Here is a 23234-nt window from a genome sequence, read left to right as displayed (position 1 = left end):
TCTAAACTCTTAGCCGTGTGGTTTTCAAACTTCGTTTTTAAATCACAGAACACCGTTCAAATACCTTGAAACCCTATCTGTAAAGCAGAAGTGGAACTACAGCCAAAGATGCTTAGCTCTGACTAAGCTTCCCAAAAACCCTGGGGCTTCAGGGAGCACAGGTGGAAAATCTTTGCCAAATTCAGGCATTTTCATGTTCTCTCTCAACTTCTGCCATGTCCACCAACCATCTGTACTATCATTTACCAAATACTATTCTTTAAATTAATTCACTTTTAAACTTACTTAAAAAGGAAAATTTAGGGCTTCCCTGGTGGCGCAGTAGTTGAGAGTCCACCTGCCGATTCAGGGGACACGGGTTTGTGCCCTGGCCCGGGAAGATCCCACACGCCGCAGAGCGGCTGGGCCCGGGAGCCATGGCCGCTGAGCTTGCGCTTCCGGAGCCCGTGCTCCGCAACAGGAGAGGCCAGAACAGTGAGAGGCCCGCGTACCACAAAAGGAAAAAAAAGGAAAATTTAATCATATTAGCTAACACCTGTATAATGATGATTAAGTGCCAGACTCTATTCTGAACACTTCACGTGCAGTATTTCATTGAATCCTCATGACAATACTACAAGGTAGGTTCTGTTTTTGTTTTTATTTTTTTCTTGGCCACGCCACGTGGCTCGTGGGATCTTAGTTGGCAGTGAAAGCTCGAGTCCTAACTACTGGACTGCCAGGGAATTCCCAGTAGGTTCTGTTATTATCCTATGTCACAGATGAGAAAAGTGGAACACAGGGTGATTATGTAACTTGCCCAAGATCACACAGCTAGTTACTTGGCCAAGTCTAGATTCAGACCCAGGTGGTCTGGTTCTAAGTCTATATTGGTTCTCAGTGTAAAGTATGGAAAGCAAGAGTCATTTGCCATAAGTAGAAGTTTTCAGGGACTTCCCTGGTGGTCCGGTGGTTAAGACTTGGTGCTTCCACTGCGGGGGGCAGGGGTTCGATCCCTGGTTGGGGAACTAAGATCCCACAAGCCGTGCGGCTCAGCCAAAAAAAGAAAAAGAAAAAAAACTGTTCCACAAATAGCTCAAAATCATGTGTAACTCCAAGGATTTTTGCACTGTGTCTCAGGGAACCCAGATACTTTCTTTTGCCCCCTGTTCTCTCAGCTGCCCTTTAGCATCTTTCCTCTGCCGCAGCTGCTTTCTCAGTGGCTGCCAGTGCCCAGCCTCATAATCCATGTCTTGGAAACCTCCTATCTCTTCTGCCCTCTTCCCCCTGGGTTTTCACCTTCTGGCATTGCATTCTCAGTTCTGCCTGGGGTTCCACATTGTGGGTTTGTAGAGCTGCTCCTTTTTCCCAAGCGGGAGATCTCCCCAGCTGAATCCTGGTAGAGGGGCCCAGTTGGAGTCACTCTTCAGAGCCGTGGCAGAGCCTCGGCTCAAGGGCTCCTGGCCACAGGTGGGGTCCTTGGAAGAGGTGGGGGCCATTATGCGAAGGTAAGTGAAAGTCTGGCTTCTGAAAACCCTTCTCTCTGTTCCTCCTCTGTCTTCTCTGCTTTACCACTACCAGTGGCTCTCAAGTGGGGGCCCTTGTCATCCCTGACCAGAGGCTTGAGCAACACCTGGAAATGTTTGAAATGCAAATTCTGGAGCTTCACTCCAGACTTACTGAATCAGACACTTGGTGAGTGAAGCCTAGGAATCTGTTTTAAAAGCCTTTGGCGGGGTGGGGAGGGATAAACTGGGAGGTTGGGATTGACATATACACACTACTATATATAAAATAGAAAACTAATAAGGACCTACTGTATAGCACAGGGAACTCAGTGCTCTGTCATGACCTATATGGGAAAAGAATCTAAAAAAGAGTGGATATATGTATATGTATAACTGATTCACTTTGCTGTACAGCAGAAACTAATGCAACATTGTAAATCAAGTGTACTCCAATAAAAAAATTAAAAAAAAAAGGCTTGTAGGTGATTTTGAGGCATACTAAAGTTTGAGAACTACTAGTCTCATGTTTTAAAACTGGTTAGGGGGACTTCCCTGGTGACGCAGTGGTTAAGAATCCGCCTGCCAATGCAGGGGACACAGGTTCGAGCCCTGGTCTGGGAAGATCCCACATGCCGAGGAGCAACTAAGTCCATGGGCCACAACTACTGAGCCCGTGTGCCACAACTACTGAAGCCCACACACCTACAGCCCATGCTCTGCAACAAGAGAAGCCACTGTAATGAGAAGCCCACACACCGCAACCAAGAGTAGCCCCCGCTCACCGCAACCAGAGAAAGCCGGTGGGCAGCAATGAAGACCCAACGTGGCCAAAAAAAAAAAACTAGTTAGGGACTTCCCTGGTGGTCCAGTGGTTAAGACTCCAGGCTTCCACTTCAGAGGGCACAAGTTCATTCCCTGGTTGGGGAACTAAGATCCCCCAAGCTGCGGGTCACGGCCAAAGAACAAAACAAAAAAAACAACAACAAAAAAACTGGAGCTATGTGTTTTAGGAGTAGAGTCAGGACTATCCTCCAGCCCCCAACATCTTCCCCTCTAATTTAAATACATATATGTCACCTACTTCCAAAAAGGACTTGAGGTATCTTAGCCAGAGACAGAGAGAGAGAGAGAGAGGAGATTATACCTAAAAACCCTGGTGATGGAAAGCACCATAACAGAGAGAGGGCTGAGCTTTAAGGCCAAGAGCAAAGTGCTCTGGGTTCCCTTGGTCTAATTGCCTAATAATACCGCTAAAAATTTCAGCAGGAGAGAATCCTGTCACTGTGTCTATGATGCATGTTAGTGGTATTGGTGCACCTGAAGAGACTGTGATTACTTCTTTTTTTAAAGTTACTGTGATAGGCTCATAATGCCTCCCCTACCACACACAAATTATCAGGTCCTAATCTCTGGAAGCTGTAAATATTACCTTATCTGGGAAAAAGGGTCTTGGCAGATATGATTGAGTTACAGATTTTTAGATGAGATTATCCTGGATTACCTCGATGGGCCCTAAATGCAAGCACAGGTATTCTTACAAGAAGAAGGCCCAGGAGGTCCCCCCCACAACCCCCAGCACCACGGGGCATACGGGATCTTAATTCCCCAACCAGGGATGAACTTGTGTCCCCTGCAGTGGAAGCATGGAGTCTTAACCACTGGACCGCCAGGGAAGTCCGGAAAGAAGTTTAATGATGTTGACCTTGGAGACTAGAGTGACGTGGCCACAAGCCTAGGGATGCCAGCGGCCACCAGAAGCTAGCTGGCAGGGACAGTTTATCTCTTAGAGTCTCTGGAGGGCACAAGGCCCTGCTGACACGTTGATTTCAGCCCAGTGCTACTAATTTGGACTTCTATCCTCCAGAACTGTGAGAGAATAACTTTCTGTTGTTTTAAGCCACCCAGGTTTTTGGTGATCTGTCACGGCAGCCACAGGAAACTAATACAGTTACTATTCAATTGTATTAAAGTAACATACTTAAAGCCTAGCTTTCCTTAAGGCTTTAACTTTACAACATTTATTGTTCTATCTATAAATCTAGTAAGATAAGAGTTATTATCTTTACCTTTTCTTTGATAAACTCTGGTTGGCTACATTGGACTCCTTTAAATAATCATACCCATCTGCAACTTAAATTCCTTCAAACTTTAAAGAATTGTATTTGTATATTTAATATGTTTAATTTTCTTAAATACCACAGATTCCTAGCCTAAATGTCAACTTCTCAACATACTTCCTAAGTCTTTTTTTCTTTTAAAAATATTCTATTATGTGGGTCCCTATCCTTTTTTTTTTTTTTTTTTCCTTCGGTACGCGGGCCTCTCACTGTTGGGGCCTCTCCCACTGCGGAGCACAGGCTCCGGATGCGCAGGCTCAGTGGCCATGGCTCACGGGCCTAGCCGCTCCGCGGCATGTGGGATCCTCCCAGACCGGGACACGAACCCGTGTCCCCTGCATCGGCAGGCAGACTCTCAACCACTGCGCCACCAGGGAAGCCCATCCCTATCCTTTTAAAAGAAAATAAATTTATTTACTTACTGACTTTTGGCTGCTTTGGGTCTTCATTGCTGCACGCAGGCTTTCTCTAGTTGTGGCAAGCGGGAGCTACCCTTCGCTGTAGTGCGCAGGCTTCCCATTGCAGTGGCTTCTCTCTTGTTGCTGAGCATGGGATCTAGGTACATGGGCTTCAGTAGTTCTGGCTCACGGGCTTAGTTGCTCCGTGGCATGTGGGATCTTCCCGGACCAGGACTCGAACCTGTGTCCCCTGCATTGACAGATTCTTAACCATTGCACCATCAGGGAAGTCCCCCTGTTAAGTCTTATAAATACGTTGAAACTATTCTACGACTGTTTACAAACTTTAAAAAAAAATTACACATTTTAGCTAAAAATCGTGACCCTAAAGTCAATTTTTTTTTTTTTTTTTTTTTGCTTTACGTGGGCCTCTCACTGTTGTGGCCTCTCCCGTTGCGGAGCACAGCCTCCGGACGCGCAGGCTCAGCGGCCATGGCTCACGGGCCTAGCCGCTCCGCGGCATGTGGGATCTTCCCGGACCGGGTCACGAACCCATGTCCCCTGCATCGACAGGCAGACTCTCAACCACTGCGCCACCAGAGAAGCCCCTAAAGTCAATTTTTGAAAGTGCTTTATTTTGAAATTATTTTAGATTAACAAAAAAAAGGTGCGATGTGGATAAATCTTGAAAACATTAAGCTAAGTGAAAGAAGCCAGACATGTGAGCCATATATTTATATTGTTCCATTTATATAAAATGTCTTGAATAGGCAAATCCAGAGCCAGAAAAATTAGTGGTCACCAGGGTATGAGTGAAGGGGAGAATGGGGAGTGACAGCTAATAGGTATAGGGTTTCTTTTTGGGGGTGATTAATTAAAATGTTCTGGAATTAGTGTGGTGATGGTTGCACCACCCTGTGAATATACTAAAACCACTGAGTTACACACTAAAGGGGTGAATTTTATGTTGTATGAATTATATCTTTTTTTTTGGCTGCGCTGCATGACTTGGATCTTAGTTCACTGAGCAGGGATTGAACCCTGGCCCTCAGCAGTGAAAGCGTGGAGCCCTAAGCACTGGACCGCCAGAGAATTCCCTATATCTCAATATTAAAAAATCATTTACATTAAAAAAGCAGTAGAGGGCTTCCCTGGTGGTGCAGTGGTTAAGAATCCGCCTGCCAATGCAGGGGACACTGGTTTGAGCCCTGGTCTGGGAAGATCCCACATGCTGCGGAACAACTAAGCCCGTGCACCACAACTGCTTAGCCTGCGCTCTAGAGCCCACGAGCCACAGCTACTGAGCCCGTATGCCACAACTACTGAAGCCCGTGCGCCTAGAGCCCGTGCCTCACAACAAGAGAAGCCACCGAGATGAGAAGCCAGTGCACCGCAACAGAGTAGCCCCTGCTCGCTGCAACTAGAGGAAACTCGCGTGCGGCAACGAAGACCCAACGCCAAAAAATAAAGTACTTTGAAAATTAATAAATTTTTATTTATTTTATTTTTTAAAATTTATTTATTTGTTTTTGGCTGCATGGCTCACAGGCTCTAGAGCACAGGCTAAATAGCTGTGGCACATGGGCTCAGTTGCTCTGTGGCACGTGGGATCTTCCCAGACTAGGGCTTAACCCCGTGGCCCCTGCATTGGCAGGCGGATTCTTAACCACTGCGCCACCAGGGAAGTCCTAATTTTTTTTTTTCCTAAATTTTGATTTTTATCTAAGTAACATAGGTACACAACTTAAAAAGTCAAATAGTACTACTATGCTTATAATGAAAAAGAGCAATTTCTGTCCCATCTCTTCCTAAATCCACTTTCTAGAGGTAAGAGATTTCAACTCCTTTAGCCATTTCTTCTGGAATTTACCTCCATATTTTTAGACAACATGACTGTATTGCTTTTTTTTAAAAAAAAATTATTTATTTTTGGCTGCATTGGGTCTTCGTTGTTGCACGCGAGCTTTCTCTAGTTGCGGTAAGCAGGGGCTACTCTTCGTTGCGGTGCGTGGGCTTCTCTTATTGCAGAGCACGGGCTCTAGGCGCGCAGACTTCAGTAGTTGTGGCACACAGGCTCAGTAGTTGTGGCTCGTGGGCTCTAGAGCGCAGGCTCAGTAGTTGTGGTACACGGGCTTAGTTGCTCCGTGGCATGTGGGATCTTCCCGGACCAGGGATCGAACCCGTGTCCTCTGCATAGGCAGGCGGATTCTTACCTGCGCTACCAGGGAAGTCCCAACTGTATTGCTTTTTCTTTTTTAAGGTGTGAAACTGGTCTTTTTAAAAATATTTATTTATTTGGTTCTGCTGGGTTTTATTTGCAGCAGGCGGGCTCCTTCGTTGCGGCATGCAAACTCTTAGTTGCGGCATGCATGTGTGATCTAGTTCCCTGTCGAGGGATTCAACCCGGGCCCCCTGCATTGGGAGCACGGAGTCCCACTCAACCACTTTTTTTTTTTTGGCTGCGTTGGGTCTTCATTGTTGCATGCTGGCTTTCTCTAGTTGCGGTGAGCAGGGGTTACTCTTGGTTGCCATACTTGGGCTTCTCATTGCAGTGGCTTCTCTTGTCACAGAGCATGGGCTCTTGGTGTGCTGGCTCAGTAGTTGTGGCATGTGGGCTCAGTAGCTGTGGCGCACAGGCTTAGTTGCTCCATGGCACGTGGGATCTTCCTGGCAGGGTTTGAGCCCGTGTCCCCTGCCTTGGCAGGCTGATTCTTAACCCTGCGCCACCAGGGAAGTCCCCCTGGTCTTTTTTTTTAATATAAATACTTTTTAAAATTTATTTTTATACAGTTTTTAAAGGTTATACTCTGTCGACTGGAAAAATAAAATAAAAACGCACAATCTGAAAGTTGAGAGTTATGTTTTTCCTTTTTTGTTTTGGCCGCACCACGAGGCTTGTGGGATCTTAGTTCCCTGACCAGGGATCAAAACCACGCCCTCAGCAATGAAAGCTGGAGTCTTAACCACTGGATCGCCAGGAATTCCTGAGAGTTATATTTTATTCGGCAGACATTCTTAGGACTTCAAGCCCATGAGATAGCATCTCAAATAACTCTGAGAGACTTCTCCAAATAGAAAGGGGGAAGAGCCAGGATATATAGGAGTTTTTGCAACAGAACCAATGTAGTCAGAACCTCAAAAGATTACTTGATAATAAAAGAAAACCAGATATCTCAAGTTAAGAAATTTACCACTTGTCTATGTATGGGAAGATGCAAGAGTCTGGGCTCACTGAAACAGGGGTAATGTGATGGCTGATGGCTGTGAAATCCTTTGTTTACTGATATGGCAGGCAATAATTCAGTTCTCAACTCCATTTAAAGTTATTACAAAATATTGGCTATATTCCCTGTGTTATACACTTCATCCTTGTAGCCTGTCTTACGCCCAATAGTTTGTACCTCCCACTTCCCCAGCCCTGTACTGCCCCTCCCCCCCCACACTGGTAACCACTAGCTTGTTCTCTGTATCTGTGAGTCTGCTTCTTTTCTGTTATATTAACTAGTTTGTTGTATTTTTTAGATTCCACATATAAGTGATAGCATACAGTATTCATCTTTCTCTGACTTATTTCTTAGTATAATGCCCTCCAAGTCCATCCACGTTGCTGCAAATGGCAAAATTTTGTTCTTTTTTATGGCTGAGTAGTATCCCATTGTACATATATATCATGTCTTCTTTATCCATTCATCTGTTGAAGGACACGTAGGTTGCTTCCATATCTTGGCAATAGTAAATAATGCTGCTGTGAACATTGGGGTGCGTGTATCTTTTCCAAGCAGTGTTTTTGTTTTTTTCCAATATATACCCAGGAGTGGAATTGCTAGGTCATGAGGTAGTTCTATTTTTAATTTTTTGAGAAACCTCCATACTGTTCTTTACAGTGGCTGCACCAAATTACATTCCCACCACCCATCTGGACCTCCAGGGAATTCCCTGTGTTCTTTCTGATGCTATCCATTCTGACAGGTGTGAGGTGATAAATCAAGGTGATTTGATTTGCATTTCCCTGATTATTAGCAAATCAATTTATTGCTAATCACCAGGGAAATGTACTGCTTTTTCTTACTTGCAGTTTTGATACTGTCTGTTGAATTCTATATTAGGATGAATTCTGCTGCAAGTAGCAAGAGTCCTAATAGGGGTCAAAGCAATTAAGACATTTAATTATCTCATAAGATAAGCAGTCTGGAGGTTTGAGGATTCAGAGCTGGTCCAGTGGCTCAGTGGTGTCAGGACACTGTGTCACCCTGACCTGTACGTTTCTCTTAGCACCCCCCTCCCATTTTGGTTGCAGGGTGACTGCTACCACAGCCCCAAGCCTCCGCTTTTCACACCCTTACATAGGACAGGGTGGAGAGCAGGAAGGAAGGGGGTCGAAAGGGGAAAAGTTTGGAACAAGATAATATGAGTCCATGCTGTGAAAATATCTTCATTTGTGTTGTTAAAAAAACAATTTACAACTCTATTCGTTTCCCATAGCTGCTGTAACAAATTACCAAAAACTGGGTGGCTTAAAATAGATCATTATTCTCTTACAGTTCTGGAAGCCAGAAGTCAAAAATTAGTACTACTGGGCTGAAATCAAGGTGTCAGCAGGTCCACAGTTTCTCTGGAGGCTCTAGGGAAAAATCCTTGCTATTCCTTGCCTCTTCCAGCTTCTGATGACTGCTGGCATTCCTTGGCTTACGGCCAATCGCTCCAACTTTCAAGGCCAGCATCTTTAAAACTCTCCCCGCTCTGTCTTCCCATCACCTTCTCCTTCTGTGTATTTGTGCCAAGTCTCCCTCTGTCTCCCTCTTATGAGGATACAGGTACTTGCATTTAGGGCCTAAGCAAGTAATGGAGGATAATCTCGCCATCTCAAGATCCTTAAATTCATCACATCTGAAAAGACCCTTTTTCCAAATATGGTAATACTTACAGGTTCTAGGGATTAGGAACTGATATCTTTGGCCTACTACAGTCACCAACTAAACCAAAAAGTTTTTGGTTTGTTAGTATAATTAACTGAGATGTCCTTGTAGGTGAAAAATGTGTTTATAATTAGAACCTAATTTAGTTTATCATTTATTATTTTACTTATAAACAATGAAGTATTTTTGATGCAGCCTTAATGGATACTCTGAGTCTCTGATCTTTTTTTTTTTAAATTAATTAATTTATTGGTTGCATTGGGTCTCCGTTGCTGCGTGCGAGTTTTCTCTAGTTGTGGTGAGCGGGGGCTACTCTTTGTTGCAGTGCGCAGGCTTCTCATTGCAGTGGCTTCTCTTGTTGTGGAGCACGGGCTCTAGGCGTGCAGGTTTCAGTAGCTGTGGCTCACGGGCTCTAGAGCACAGGCTCAGTAGTTGTGGCGCACGGACTTAGTTGCTTCGCGGCATGTGAGATCTTCCCAGACCGGGGCTCAAACCCGTGTTCTCTGCATTGGCAGGCGGATTCTTAATCACTGCGCCACCGGGGAAGTCGCTGAGGCGCTGATCTTTAAAGGGTTTGGGTCAGCCTGGCCTGGCCTGGCTCATCCTGAAGAATCCTTGGCAGCTCTGACACTATTTGTTGATGGATATTTCTGAGCTTGATCTTCCTGCTAATCCTCATTCCTCACACTTGGCTCTGAAAAATATAGGGCTATTTTAAAAAATCACATGTATCCCCAACGTTGAAGTTTCGCTTTTCCAAAGGATGTCTCTTCAGGATCTAAAGGCCATTTCAAGAAGAGGGCTAAGCCTGCACTAGCCAAGATGGCAGCCACTGGCCACATGTGGCTACATACTGAACACTGGAAATGTGGCCCGTCCAAATTGAGATGTGCTGTAAGTGTACAATACACAATGTATTTCAAAGACTTAGTTGAAGGAAAAGAATGTAAAATATCTTAACAAGAATTTTTATATTGATAACATGAAGAAAGAATATTTTTTTAGAAACATTGGGTTAAATAAGATACATTGTTAAAGTTAATTTTACCTGTTTCTTTTTATTTTTTAAAGTGGATACCAGAAAAATTAAAAGCACATATGGGTTTCACATTATATTTCTATTGCAGTGTTCTGACTCTAAACCCAGGATTTTTTGGAACAAACATGGAACTGCCACCACGAATCCTTTTAAAAGACTACGTGCCCTGGGTGTCCAGAGGCCTGCTGATACCCTGCTCTGAGAATAGTGCCAGCAGTTTGGATTTGTGAATGTATCAGAGTGCCCCTCTTTTCCCCCTTACAGTGTACTTTTTTAAATTATAAAAGAATTAGATGCTCATTGTTGAAAGTCTAATGATACAGAAAAGCATAAAAAAATTAACCCCCATCTCATCCCATTGAGGTAACCGATATTACTTTTCTTTGCTGAAAAAATGTATGCGTATTATATTGAGGGTTTTTCACCTACAGCTTAGAAAGACGTAATGTTATATAATTACATTTTTTCCCTCTTAAATTATGGTCACCCTTCCATGTCAATAGATTCTGACCTATTTTTATTTTTAGAGGGTTTTTTTTTGGCCTCGGGGCATGTGGGATCTTAGTTCCCTGACCAGGTATGGAACCTGTGCCCCCTGCAGTGGTAGTGCAGAGTCTTAACCACTGGACCGCCAGGGAAGTCCCCTGACCTATTTTTAATAGCAACATAATATTCCATCATAAGTCAATATTTCCTTATTTATAGACATTCAGGTTGCTTCCACTGCTTGCTACTACAAACAATGCAACAATAAATAAATTTATACCAACATCCTTATTGATGAGTTTTCTGTAGGCTAGATTTCCAAAGCAGGATTACTATATTAAAGGCTCACTACATTTATTTATTTAATAATTATTTATTTGGCTGCGTTGGGTCTTCATTGCTGTGCAGGCTTTCTCTAGTTATGGTGAGTGGGGCCTACTCTTTGTTGTGGTGCATGGGCTTCTCATTGTGCTGGCTTCTCTTGCCGTGGAGCACAGGCTCTAGGCGTGTGGGCTTCAGTAGCTGTGGCTCACGGGCTTAGTTGCTCCATGGCATGTGGGATCTTCCAGACCAGGGATGGAACCCATCTCCCCTGCACTGGCAGGCGGATTCTTAACCACTGCACCACCAGGGAAATCCCAGCTCACTACATTTAAAGTTTTGATATTGGCAGAATACTTACCAAGAAGGATGTAGAGTTCACACTACATATGTAGTTCATAGATACAATCTGTAAGTGTAATTTCCTCACACCCTTACCACCAACAGATATAAATCTTCTGAATTTTTTGCACATCTGAGGGGCGAAAACGTTCTCATTCTCTCAGGAAATTGCATTTCCCTGACGAGCAATGAAGTTTCTTGTTTATTGGCTATTTGTACTTCTTTTCCTATAAAATTACCAGTTAGCATCCTTGGCATATTTATCTCATCTTTTTTTCCTATCAATTTGTAGGAGTTCTTTGTACAGTATAGATATTAACTCTTTAGACTCACAAATTTGTATCTTCAGCCCAGACCTCTGCCCTGAACTCCAGACACGTATCTAATTGTCCATTGGTATCTCCACTTGATGACTTAGAGGCATCTCAAACTTATTATGTCCAGGGAACTCCCTGGCAGTCCAGTGGTTAGGACTCCATGCTTTCACTTCTGTGGGCCTGGGTTTGATTCCTGGTCAGGGAGCTAAGATCCCACAGGTGGTGATGCATGGCCAAAAACAAACAAAAACCCAAAAAACCAAAAAAACAACTTATTATGTCCTGGTCATCCACAATGTTCCCTATCTCAATAAATGGCAACTCCATGTTTCCATTTACCTGGAGTCATCTTTGACTTTTCTCACAACTCACATCCGATCGCACATTCTGTTGACTCTACCTTCAAACTACTATATCCAAATCTGAGCACTTCCCCTGAATTCTGCTGCAGCCACCCTGATCCATGTCACCATCATCTCTTTCCTGGATTTTTTTTTGGCCGTGCTGCATAAGGGATCTTAGTTTCCCGACCAGGGATTGAACCCAAGCCTGCTGCAGAGGAAGTGCGGAGTCCTAACCACTGGACCTCCAGGGTAGTCCCTCTCTCCTGGATTTTTGCCATAGTGATAACTGTTCTGAGCAAATGACTGTTTTCTCTTTGTTTTTACCCATTTCAATAGCAGCCAGAATGATACTTATAAAACTATGAAAGATAAGTCATATCAGATGAACCCCTCTGCTCTCTAGACTTCCGGTCTAAGAGTGAAAGCCAAAATTACTTCAATGGCCCACAAGGTTCTACACCTCCTCCCCATCCTTACGCTCTATTATTCACTGTTCCCCCCTCCAGCCATACTAGCTTGTGATTCCTTGGACAGACATGCTCCTGCCCCAGGACTTCCTGACATGTACTTTCACGCTGGAATTATTCCCCTCAGAGGATGGCTTGTCTGCTCCCTCAGTTACTTCAAGTCTTTATCACTACCTAGCAGGCTAAATGTTTTACTTGTTATTATCTGTCTCTCCCCACCATAATATAAGCTCCAAGGTCGGGATTTTTGTCACTTTTTGTTTACTGCTTTATTCTTGGTCCTGCCCCACAGGGTAGGTTCTCAATAAACTTTGTAGCATGAACTTGTAAGCAAACATTTCCCTGAACTTGTCACATGTTCTTGTTTTTGACGTCTTCTGCCATGCAAAATCTTTTTATTTACATACGTACAACCGTCAGTTTTGAAGTTTTTCTTCTTCTATTTAAAGGCTCAATTTTTACCCTCTCAAGGACCGTTCTTTTGACTTAATTTCCTATTTTATTAAACTTTCTATTGTGGAAAATTTCAAACATACACAGAGATATATATCTCATTCCTCGTTTGGAAAGTCCATAAAAGGGAGAGGCTCTTACTGATTTTTCAACGTCTCCAGCCTCTGCCAGGACCTCAGCAACCTCAGGGAATGCGTTTCCAAAGAATAAATTAATGGCACGAGGGTTTCTCCAGGGCAAATGCCTCTCAGGGTCCCCTCAGACCACAGGCGGCAGTCCTGGGAGTCGTTTGCTTAAGGAAGGCGTCTGTCCTGTTTTCTCCCGCCAGGCTGGGCCTTCCCGTGGACACTCGCTGCCACCTCTAGGCGCGTGTTTGGCCTAGGTTGCCAGAATGGGAGGGGCTCTGACTTCCGACTGAACAAAGTTTTTTCTTGGGGCCCGCCGATCTCGGCCCCACCCAGGCCAGAGTCCGCCTCACTGACTAGGCCTCTCCGCAGCCACTGCGCTCCTCGCACGCGGATCCCCCTCTCCAGCCCTTCTTCCCCCTCCCCCCGGCAGTGGCGGTTGGTCGCGCGCAGTCGTCCCTCTCCCACCCCCTCCGCTAACGAGCGGGCTCCAGGCCCTCTGGGATTGGCTGCGCCTGAGTGCATTTTCTCTCAGCCTCTCTGATTGGCTGCAGGGCACGCGGGATCTGGGCTCCGATTGGCTAGGTCAGAGCGCCTGCGCGGCGGGGTTCTCCGTCGCCAGCCATTCCTGGGGAGGACTGCCGGCGGGTCAGACGTTTCGCCTGTCGCTGGAGGAGAGGTCCAGGCTCTCCGGGAAGGCGGCTGCGGCGGCAAAATGAAGATATTCGTGGGAAACGTCGATGGGGCGGATACGACGCCGGAGGAGCTAGCAGCTCTCTTTGCGCCCTACGGCACGGTCATGAGCTGCGCCGTCATGAAACAGTTCGCCTTCGTGCACATGCGCGAGAACGCGGGCGCGCTGCGCGCCATCGAGGCCCTGCATGGCCACGAGCTGCGGCCGGGGCGCGCGCTCGTGGTGGAGATGTCGCGCCCACGGCCTCTTAACACTTGGAAGATATTCGTGGGCAATGTATCGGCTGCGTGCACGAGCCAGGAATTGCGCAGCCTCTTCGAGCGCCGCGGACGCGTCATCGAGTGTGACGTGGTGAAAGGTAATGTGGAGACGGGCGCGCGGGCGCGGGCGCGCTCGGGGCACTCTGCTTGTTAGCCACGCCCCTTTCCCGGGGGTCGGTCACTGCGCGGTTGGCGGTGGGGGCTGGGAGAAGTCCGCGGGAGTGAGGCCGGAGGTGTTGGGGGCGCGTTGGGTAGAGCCACCCTCCTCCCGTGCGGGCCAGGCACCATTAACCAAATGGGAGGAAGCGGCTCTGGGTGGGTGCGGCGGCCACTGCGAGCCGAGCTACGGGGCCGGGGACGCGCCTGAGAGACTTGGGAGGGTACCGGGGGCGCGCCTTCCACTGGTCTCCTGGGCCTGGCGCCGAACGGAAATTGGGAAGTGACGGGCACAAGCCGGATCATGGAGCGGGGAAGATTTCGCCACTTCCCCACTTCCTCCTCAGAAGTCTGTCAGAGCAAGGGAAAAGGGAAAAGGTGGGGGCTGAACCCCACCCCCCCAAGGCCACCGTCGTGTTCCCTCTCGATGAATGCTCCCGAGCGGAAGGTAACGGGGCCCTTGGAAGTTTCTTGGGCTGGGATCTTTTAGTATTGTGTGGCGTGGGTCTACTGATGGGTATAGTTACTCGTGGGTACAGGAGGGGCCCCTTCCTAACCACTTTGGCCTTTCAGTATTGTTAGGTGGGTTAGGCGTGGCAATTCTGTGCTTTCCAACTCCCTCAAACTTTTTTTTTCCCCTTTGGGATCGATTTTACATCTATAAACTGGAAACCCCGACTTTTCGCATGTGGACGAAGGCTTGTTTTATGAAATGGCCTCTTCTGAACAACTAACTCGTCAAGCCGGTGCCCTAGGGCGGTATCCTTTTAGAAACTTGGTGATTTTGCAAGGGGGCACACTCTGAGGGGGACGTGGGGACTTAATAGTCATCTTTGCTTGAGTAGTCTAATTGTCAGGGTAGATCCCTAGTTTGCCTTCGAGAAGAATATATCACTATAATTTAGGCCTGACCTCCTTTTTGGGACTTAGTTGACTTTTTTCATAGTCTGGGTTCTTATCCCTAAGCTCTTTTTCTTTTTTGTTGGCAAGATTTGGAGGTATAGCCCTTGTGTATGTGGCCGGTTTCTGTTCCACTTGGGAACAGATCAGAGTCAACTTTGCCTTGCTATCTTCAGGGATGCAACCTGGGAGTGAGTATCTGATCCCTTGCTCCTGGTGTTGGATTCATAGCTGCTCATACCCTGTGTGAGAAGTTTTAAGGATAGTAAATACATTTGGGAGCAGGTGCTTATTCATTTCCACCAAGATACATCTTTTGGGTCATTCCTTATCCTTTCCGTAACTGGGGGAAGTGTGAGGGTTGCAGTCTCCACCACTAGGAGTAATTCCTCCTTATGCGTTAATACTGCATTTTGTTTTCCTCAACTCAGGCTATGCAAATTCATGACTATCTGGAATCAGGCTTTCCTGCTGGGTTCTCTGATGAGGCAGGCTGTATGGTGCATGAATTTTTGCTTTTATTTAGAGTGAAAGAGTGGGAAGGGCATCAGATTGGGCCCCTGGCCAGGAAATGTATATGACTCATTATGAGAGTTCTGTTTGATTGACCTATTACATTTTTTTGTGTGGTTCTCAGACAGGGTGGCTACTAGATTGGGAGTCTAGAAACTTGCATCTGAGGGGACAGTCTCTATGGAACTCATTGGTCAAGAAGCCTTCTTTGGGTTGGTAGAGAAGGCTAAAAATTTGCCTGAATTTGCTTGGGACTGACACCAAGTGACGGTGGGGGGGTGGGGTGAAGTGTGTAACTGCATGTGGTTTTTAGAACTCTTGACTGTTTTCTTTGTGAGAGTTAGAGTGAAAGTTTTGTGCATTTTGTCCCTTTGCGAACATTTGATTGGCAGAGATGCACTGATTTCCTTAGGGAGTGGTGGTTAGTTGTTGTTTGTAGTTATGCTGATATGTAAGAGAGTGCCTGATAATATTTTGAGGTAAGGGACTGTGGTAAAGATTTGAGGATCATATTCTCCACTGATGCCTTTCTATTTGGAGTGAAGGAAAATGAAGTTTTTAAGTTGGGAATGTAGTAGAAGAGACTTGGCTCTGGCTCTATAAATAGCTTACTTATTTCTTGCTCTGGGAATGGGCACTTGATTGAGTCATCTTGTGTTGGTTGTCAGGTCTTTGAAAAGCACAGAAGCTTGGCATTGCACAGGACAGCCAGTTCCGTTTTATTTCACAGGGGGAATAACGTAGTTGCTTGGTTCCAGGAGCTTGGATATGATTTGTAGAATAAAAATTTCCATAGCAACAGCAGATTGTAACCACTCTCCACAGCTACATTCTGTTGGGTGTTGAAGGATGAAGTTTGAGAGTTGCTGACAGCTTTAGGAACCATTTAGATTCCATGAGAAGTCTGAAGGGCAGAATAGGAAACTGTTTCCTCTCCTTTGTTGTGGGTGGCCATTCTTTCCTCCTACATACAGCTCTGTAGTTTCAAATTAGAATTTTTTTACTCTTCTGAGAATAGGAAAACTCATTTTTCTGGATTCTCTTAACTTTGGTACTGGAGGAATTGTGAAGTCACCAGACCATTAGGATAGCTCTGTAAATCATTGCCTGCTAGTCCCTTTAAATGCGATGGATTTCCTTCAGGGGTCACCGTTTCCTTGAACTACCTCTCCAGGCAGGTGGGTCCCTGGAGTTTTCTAGATCTTTGGTTTTTCTTTATTGTCCTAGGAGTAGTTAGGTTCCTGGGCATCTTTGGAAGGGCTGGGTCTGGGTTTAGCTGCTCACTGTGATAAGGGTTAGTTAGCCCTCATGTGATGGAGTCAGCTGGACAACCTATTCGCACTTCCCTCCAGTATCAGGCTTAGAAACTCTCAGATATAAATTGGATATAATTGTATCTGATGGCTTTCTTTTTATCAGCTATATAGCTTATCTGTGTGGTCAATTGAATTGTACACATGAAATCTCAATTTTCAAGTTTCACAAGTTGGTCTCTTAATAAAACCAAGCTAAGTAGGGAATAGATAATGTGACATCCTATTGCTCTTGTAAACCCATTGAAAGTTTTTGTTGGGTGTTTTTTCCTAGCTTATTCCAGTCCTAGGAATTTGTGGATAGGTTAACCAGGAATATAGTATGGTTCCTTAATATTCCCTCATAGTGCCTGAAAGTTTTTTAATTCCCTTTAATCTGCCTACACTCTTGCTTTCTGCTTGCCATTGCATTCTCCTGGTGGTAGGGTCAGCTCAGCCTTTGCTTTTAAAGAGATCTGGGACCACCAGCATTGATTTTTAGCTCACTGTACCCAAACTGGAGGTGAGAGATGAGAGGACAGTTCTGGTGCCCTGTGGCTAGGCCGAAAGGAACGCTTTGCTTTTCGCCTTTCGCAATTGGAAGAATCAGGTTCTGGCCATAGGGGTGTAAAGACAGTTGTGATAGTTCATTTTGTTCCTTTATCATCTCTGGCTAGTTCCAAATTTGCATTTACAGGTTACATTGTATTTCTTGTGTTTTATTAGAGATGAAAGATCATATCTGTAGGGAACTAAGCCTGTGGTTATTCCTAGGCTTGAATAATTATCATGATTTTTATCATTATATAGCTATTTATACTTTACAAGGCTTTTTTTTTTTGGCGGTATGCGGGCCTCTCACTGTTGTGGCCTCTCCCGTTGCGGAGCGCAGGCTCAGCAGCCATGGCTCACGGGCCCAGCCGCTCCGCGGCATGTGGGATCTTCCCGGACCGGGGCACGAACCCGTGTCCCCTGCATCAGCAGGCGGACTCTCAACCACTGCGCCACCAGGGAAGCCCTACAAGGCATTTTTATCATCTCATTTGAATCTTCTAACTCTGAGGTGGGTAGGACAGATTGTCAGATGGAGAAATAAATTGTAAGTTCCGTAAGAACTTACAGCAAGTCAGTGAACTGGATCTTCAGCTGAGGCATTTTAGCGCCTAGCCCCAGGATTCCTTTTGCTATACCACACTTCTGACTTCTACCTGTTGATTATTTTACTTTATTTTTTTTTTGTGGTACGCGGGCCTCTCACTGTTGTGGCCTCTCCCGTTGCAGAGCACAGGCTCCAGACGCGCAGGCTCAGCGGCCACGGCTCACGGGCCCAGCTGCTCCGTGGCATGTGGGATCTTCCTGGACCGGGGCAGGAACCCGTGTCCCCTGCATTGGCAGGCAGACTCTCAACCACTGTGCCACCAGGGAAGCCCCTGTTGATTATTTTTATTCTTATTTGTATGAGAGTCACGTTGGTGGCTTACATCCAGGAAAATGGCTTGCTTTATAGAAACAGCTAGAGAGGGCATCCCAGTATGAAAGTTTCTAGAAATTAGGACACTTGTTTAGAGGCCATTTAAAAGGATTTCTTATCAAGAATGGAACCTTAGTAACTTCATCTAGGTAATTCATTTCCTAAAGTGATGTGAGAGAGATGGGGTCCTGGTGCTTGGACTTTAAAAGTAGCCACAGGTCCAGATGGGGTTAAGTGCATGGCCTTACTTACCACCAGCATGACCTTTTTCATTGTTCTTCAGATTCTGCTTGCACCATCGTGGTTTGTGAGTTTGGATGTGAACAAGAATTTCTTCCTATTACTTCCTTTCCTAAAGTTTTCTTGTTCTATATGGTAGATGAGTAGGACTTTGAGATCAACATCCTGTCTTAGAGGCTTTCCTACCACAGCTCATTTAGAACTGAATGAGGACCTGAGGGGTAACCTGCTTAGCAGAGCCTGCTAGTTGTGGTAATTGCAGCTTCTTGCTGTGAAGCTGAGAAACCAAATCTTTTCTGTGAACAGAAGCCCAAGGGGTAAGGAATACTTCTGTCTCTTGATGAGTAACCTCTGATGTAATGTAGCCTGGGGGTGGGGGGCGTGTGTGTGTGTGTGTGTGTGTGTGTGTGTGTGTGTGCGCGCGCGTGCCTTGGACCTGAACTCAGCCAGGAGGCTCAGTTTCCATTCTCACATCTTATTGGCTTACTTGGGGTCCAGCTTCTCCCCTTCTAAGCTTAAATGTCTAGTCTTAATACACAATCCTGCCTTACACATTGACTTCTCAGGGGTAGACTGGTGTAGTGAAGAGGCATGGAGAGCTGGGATTCTGTTTCTGGGTCTGACACATGGTTTTGTCGCAAGCCGTATAAATTCTCTGAGTGTGTTTGCCCACCTGTAAAATGATCCTTTGCTCTGCCTGCCTCCTGGGATTGTTGTGAGGCCCAAATGAGGTCCTGTGCATGGAAGTGCTTTGAAAACGGGGAAGTACTGTGGGAAAGGGGGAGATTGTACTGGAGGAATTTCATGGACTGTGCATTGCAGTGTAGCTCTCCTGCCTTAATTGGACCCTGGGCTGAGACATGGGTCATTCCAAGACATAAGTGGTCATTTTCAGTGTTTGAGAGTTAAGCCTCAAAGGTGAACAGTAGTGTTTGGTAATCTTGGGATAGACAGTACTGAATAATTGAGTGATCCAGGAATGCTTTCTGCTTTTTGTCTGCTCGTTTATACTTACAGGAGACGTGAAGATTTTTATCCTGTGTTGCTGTTCATCTTTGCTCTTTCTTCTCTCACCAGGAAGTTGGGTGAGGTGGCAGGGGGAACGGGGAGAATGGGAAGAAAGCCATAGACAAAGCTGCCTGCTTGGGACAGTCAGAAGCTTTGTTATATGGGAGCCACATTTTATGACCTACTCCTGGAGAGGAGGGTTTGGAGGCCTGGAGGTAGCTGGCAACAGCTGGGTGCTGTTGGTGTGTCCAGTTTGGGACCCATCAGGTAGCATGCCCTGCCCCCCTAATTGCTAACCCTCTGTCTGCTGCTTTATCAGACTACGCGTTTGTTCACATGGAGAAGGAAGCAGATGCCAAAGCCGCCATCGCGCAGCTCAACGGCAAAGAAGTGAAGGGCAAGCGCATCAACGTGGAACTCTCAACCAAGGGTCAGAAGAAGGGGCCTGGCCTGGCTATCCAGTCTGGGGACAAGACCAAGAAACCAGGGGCTGGGGATACGGCATTCCCCGGAACTGGTGGCTTCTCTGCCACCTTCGACTACCAGCAGGCTTTTGGCAACAGCACTGGTGGCTTTGATGGGCAAGCCCGTCAGCCCACACCACCCTTCTTTGGTCGCGACCGCAGCCCCCTGCGCCGTTCACCTCCCCGAGCCTCGTATGTGGCTCCTCTGACGGCCCAACCAGCCACCTACCGGGCCCAGCCCTCAGCGTCACTGGGCGCTGCCTACAGGGCCCAGCCTTCTGCCTCTCTGGGTGTCGGTTATCGGACTCAGCCCATGACAGCCCAGGCAGCCTCTTACCGCGCTCAGCCCTCTGTTTCCCTTGGGGCCCCATACAGGGGCCAGCTGGCTAGCCCTAGCTCCCAGTCTGCCGCAGCTTCCTCGCTTGGTCCATATGGTGGAGCCCAGCCCTCGGCCTCGGCCCTCTCCTCCTATGGGGGTCAGCCAGCTGCGGCTTCTTCGCTCAACTCCTATGGGGCTCAGGGCTCCTCCCTTGCCTCCTATGGTAACCAGCCATCCTCTTATGGGGCGCAGGCTGCCTCTTCCTATGGGGTTCGTGCGGCTGCCTCCTCCTACAACACCCAGGGAGCAGCTTCCTCCCTAGGCTCCTATGGGGCCCAGGCAGCCTCCTATGGGGCCCAGTCTGCAGCCTCTTCACTAGCTTATGGGGCCCAGGCAGCTTCTTACAGTGCCCAGCCTTCGGCCTCTTATAATGCCCAGTCTGCCCCATACGCTGCACAACAGGCTGCTTCTTATTCTTCCCAACCTGCTGCCTATGTGGCACAACCAGCTACAGCTGCTGCTTATGCTAGCCAGCCAGCTGCGTATGCTGCACAAGCCACTACCCCAATGGCTGGCTCCTATGGGGCCCAGCCAGTTGTTCAGACCCAGCTGAATAGTTATGGAGCTCAAGCATCAATGGGCCTATCAGGCTCGTATGGGGCTCAGTCAGCTGCTGCGGCCACTGGCTCCTATGGTGCTGCAGCTGCCTACGGGGCCCAACCTTCTGCCACCCTGGCAGCTCCTTACCGCACTCAATCATCAGCCTCATTGGCTGCTTCCTATGCTGCACAGCAGCATCCTCAGGCTGCTGCCTCCTACCGTGGCCAGCCGGGCAATGCCTACGATGGGGCAGGTCAGCCGTCTGCAGCCTACCTGTCCATGTCCCAGGGGGCCGTTGCCAACGCCAACAGCACCCCGCCGCCCTATGAGCGTACGCGCCTCTCCCCACCCCGGGCCAGCTACGACGATCCGTACAAAAAGGCTGTCGCCATGTCGAAAAGGTACTGTATGCCCCCCCGCCTCTGCCCCCAGCTGGGGCTCAGGGCAAGGGGCTGAGGTTGGCATGGGAGGGAAACTGGAGCCATCGGCCCCTCCCTTGGTCTTCTCTACTCCTGTGGGATGTCCAGAAGCTGAGGGGGGTGATGTCTGTGAACTTTCCTGGTCACCAGGGTTCGGGTGGAGCATAGTGCTCAGACTGGGGTGGTACCAGCTAGTCAGGCTGGGAAAAGTGTCACCTGTCAAGGCTAGCCCAAGTGCTATTGGAGCTACTGCCTGCAAGATTGTGGCCCATAGTCTTTCCCACTGTCTGAAGGATCCTTAAGCCTGTTACGTGGTTGTCCTGGCCTCTGGTGGGGGTGGGTTTGAAAGAGTAGTCCCTTTGGCAGTCACTGGCTGAAGGCAGGGTGTATGTGGTGCGTCCACTCTTTGGGAAGTTGGGGACCTTGCTTTCGTCCGCCGTTCTGTTGGTAAACAACCAAGGTCTTTCTCTGCAGGGCCCAAGGGTGGGGATAGTTTGTCTGTGGTTTGGGAATGCAGACCAGAATCCACCTTGGCCAGTTCAGAAGGGTGGTCTTCAGTGGTGGGCTTGGTTTCCCACTGAGTTGGACCAGGCTTGAATTCTTGCCCTGGATAGGGTGTTGAGCCTTCTGACAAAATCTTGTTTGTTGGAGACCAATCTGATTACACCCTCCCTATCCCCATTGGCATCTCCCCCGTGCCCACCTGGAGCCCTCCCCTCAATTGTCTCATTCACCAACTGTCTTCTTCTCTCGACTAGGTATGGTTCCGACCGGCGTTTAGCCGAGCTCTCTGATTACCGCCGTTTATCAGAGTCGCAGCTTTCGTTCCGCCGCTCGCCGACAAAGTCCTCGCTGGATTACCGTCGCCTGCCCGATGCCCATTCCGATTACGCACGCTATTCGGGCTCCTATAATGATTACCTGCGGGCAGCTCAGATGCACTCTGGCTACCAGCGCCGCATGTAGGGCCATCCTGGGACAGGGCTCCACAGGGAGGGAAGGAGAGGAGAGGTGGGGTAGGGTGCAGGCCCAGGTTGTAACCACTGGCCCATACCTCTCCTGTTTGCGGTTTTTCATCCCCTCTACCATGTGGGCCTTCCCCAGGAGACGATCCTTTTGAGTGTTCGGCAGTAACCTACTTTATTCCTTCGCCTCAGCAGCGAATCTTGCTACTGGCTCTAGATCTGCGGTTCCCCTCTCCCCTGCCTCCCATCTCCCCAGGATGGGAATTTATTTTATGTTTTTATTTTTTTCCTGGCTCCCTTTTATTTTTGTGCGCGATATTTAAGGTCGTCTGGATGGGGAAGCAACCTGCAGCTGAGGTCGGCGGCGCCTTTTTCTTTTTAGATGTGAGGGAGGCCAGGAAAGGGTTAGCTTAACCATTTCCTATGCGCCAAGCTGTGCCAGTTGTCCAGGGGGCCCTGACTTTGTCCCTCTGTAGACTGTGTTGAGACTGAGTTCCTGTTGGGACAGTTGGTTGGTGTATGTCCAGATCCCTACTGACCCCTGATGTTCTAGCTGATGATGTGCGGCACAGTCCACTTCCCCATCTCCCCAAGTAGGTGGTGTTAGAAAACCTTAATTTTTTTTCCCTTTTGTATGGACTACAAATAAAACTTGGGGCGATTTGCAGTTTGGAAACCTGGTTGTCATTGTCTTGATTGCATTCAGTTTCAGGAAGTTTGACATCCAGGAAGACATGACAACTAAAGGGAGGGTGGCCAGAGAACCCAGGGCAGATGAGGAAAGGGGTTTGAATGTAGGAATTAGAATGATTTCCCTGCTGCCAGAGGGATTTAACCCATCGTCGTTCTGCTAGTCTGCCATCTTTAGGACTGGAGAGTCTGGCCCAAGTTGCTTCAGCTTGAGTTAATCACACCAAAATGCAGTAAATTTACTGCCCATTTTCCTCGCCTGTGCTTGGCTATTTTCCTTGACTTGTCTCCAGTTCAGGAAAATCCTGAGCTCCAGCAGGGTGGTTCTGGGGTTTGGCTTCTCAAGTGAGAAGTGGGGAATGGGTGGCTTTCGTGCTTATGAGGCTAGTAGGTCCTTCAGGCAGTGGGCTGCAGTAAGTACTGGGGCTGGG

General features: G+C 47.4%; 1 protein-coding gene across 4 annotated transcripts; it reads left to right on the top strand.

The window, feature by feature from the left end:
* The first annotated feature begins 13421 nt into the window (after window positions 1-13421).
* RBM14 (RNA binding motif protein 14) lies at window positions 13422-22789 on the top strand. Of its 4 annotated transcripts, none has more exons than XM_060158494.1 (3): window positions 13422-13864; window positions 19666-21130; window positions 21907-22789. In XM_060158494.1, exons 1-3 carry the CDS (start codon window positions 13528-13530, stop codon window positions 22112-22114), a joined length of 2010 nt encoding a protein of 669 aa, XP_060014477.1. In that variant the 5' UTR covers window positions 13422-13527; the 3' UTR covers window positions 22115-22789. The 4 variants fall into 4 exon arrangements, with proteins under 4 accessions (XP_060014477.1, XP_060014479.1, XP_060014480.1 ...); XM_060158496.1 differs by having other exon boundaries at window positions 19666-19776; window positions 21907-22081; XM_060158495.1 differs by lacking the exon at window positions 13422-13864 and adding an exon at window positions 13916-14370.
* Window positions 22790-23234: the final 445 nt, after the last annotated feature.

Source organism: Lagenorhynchus albirostris, chromosome 9 (genome assembly GCF_949774975.1).
Source record: "Lagenorhynchus albirostris chromosome 9, mLagAlb1.1, whole genome shotgun sequence".
Classification (NCBI taxonomy): Eukaryota; Metazoa; Chordata; class Mammalia; order Artiodactyla; family Delphinidae; genus Lagenorhynchus; species Lagenorhynchus albirostris.
Note: the sequence above shows the minus strand (reverse complement) of the source record. Positions and strands in the feature narration are given on the sequence as shown.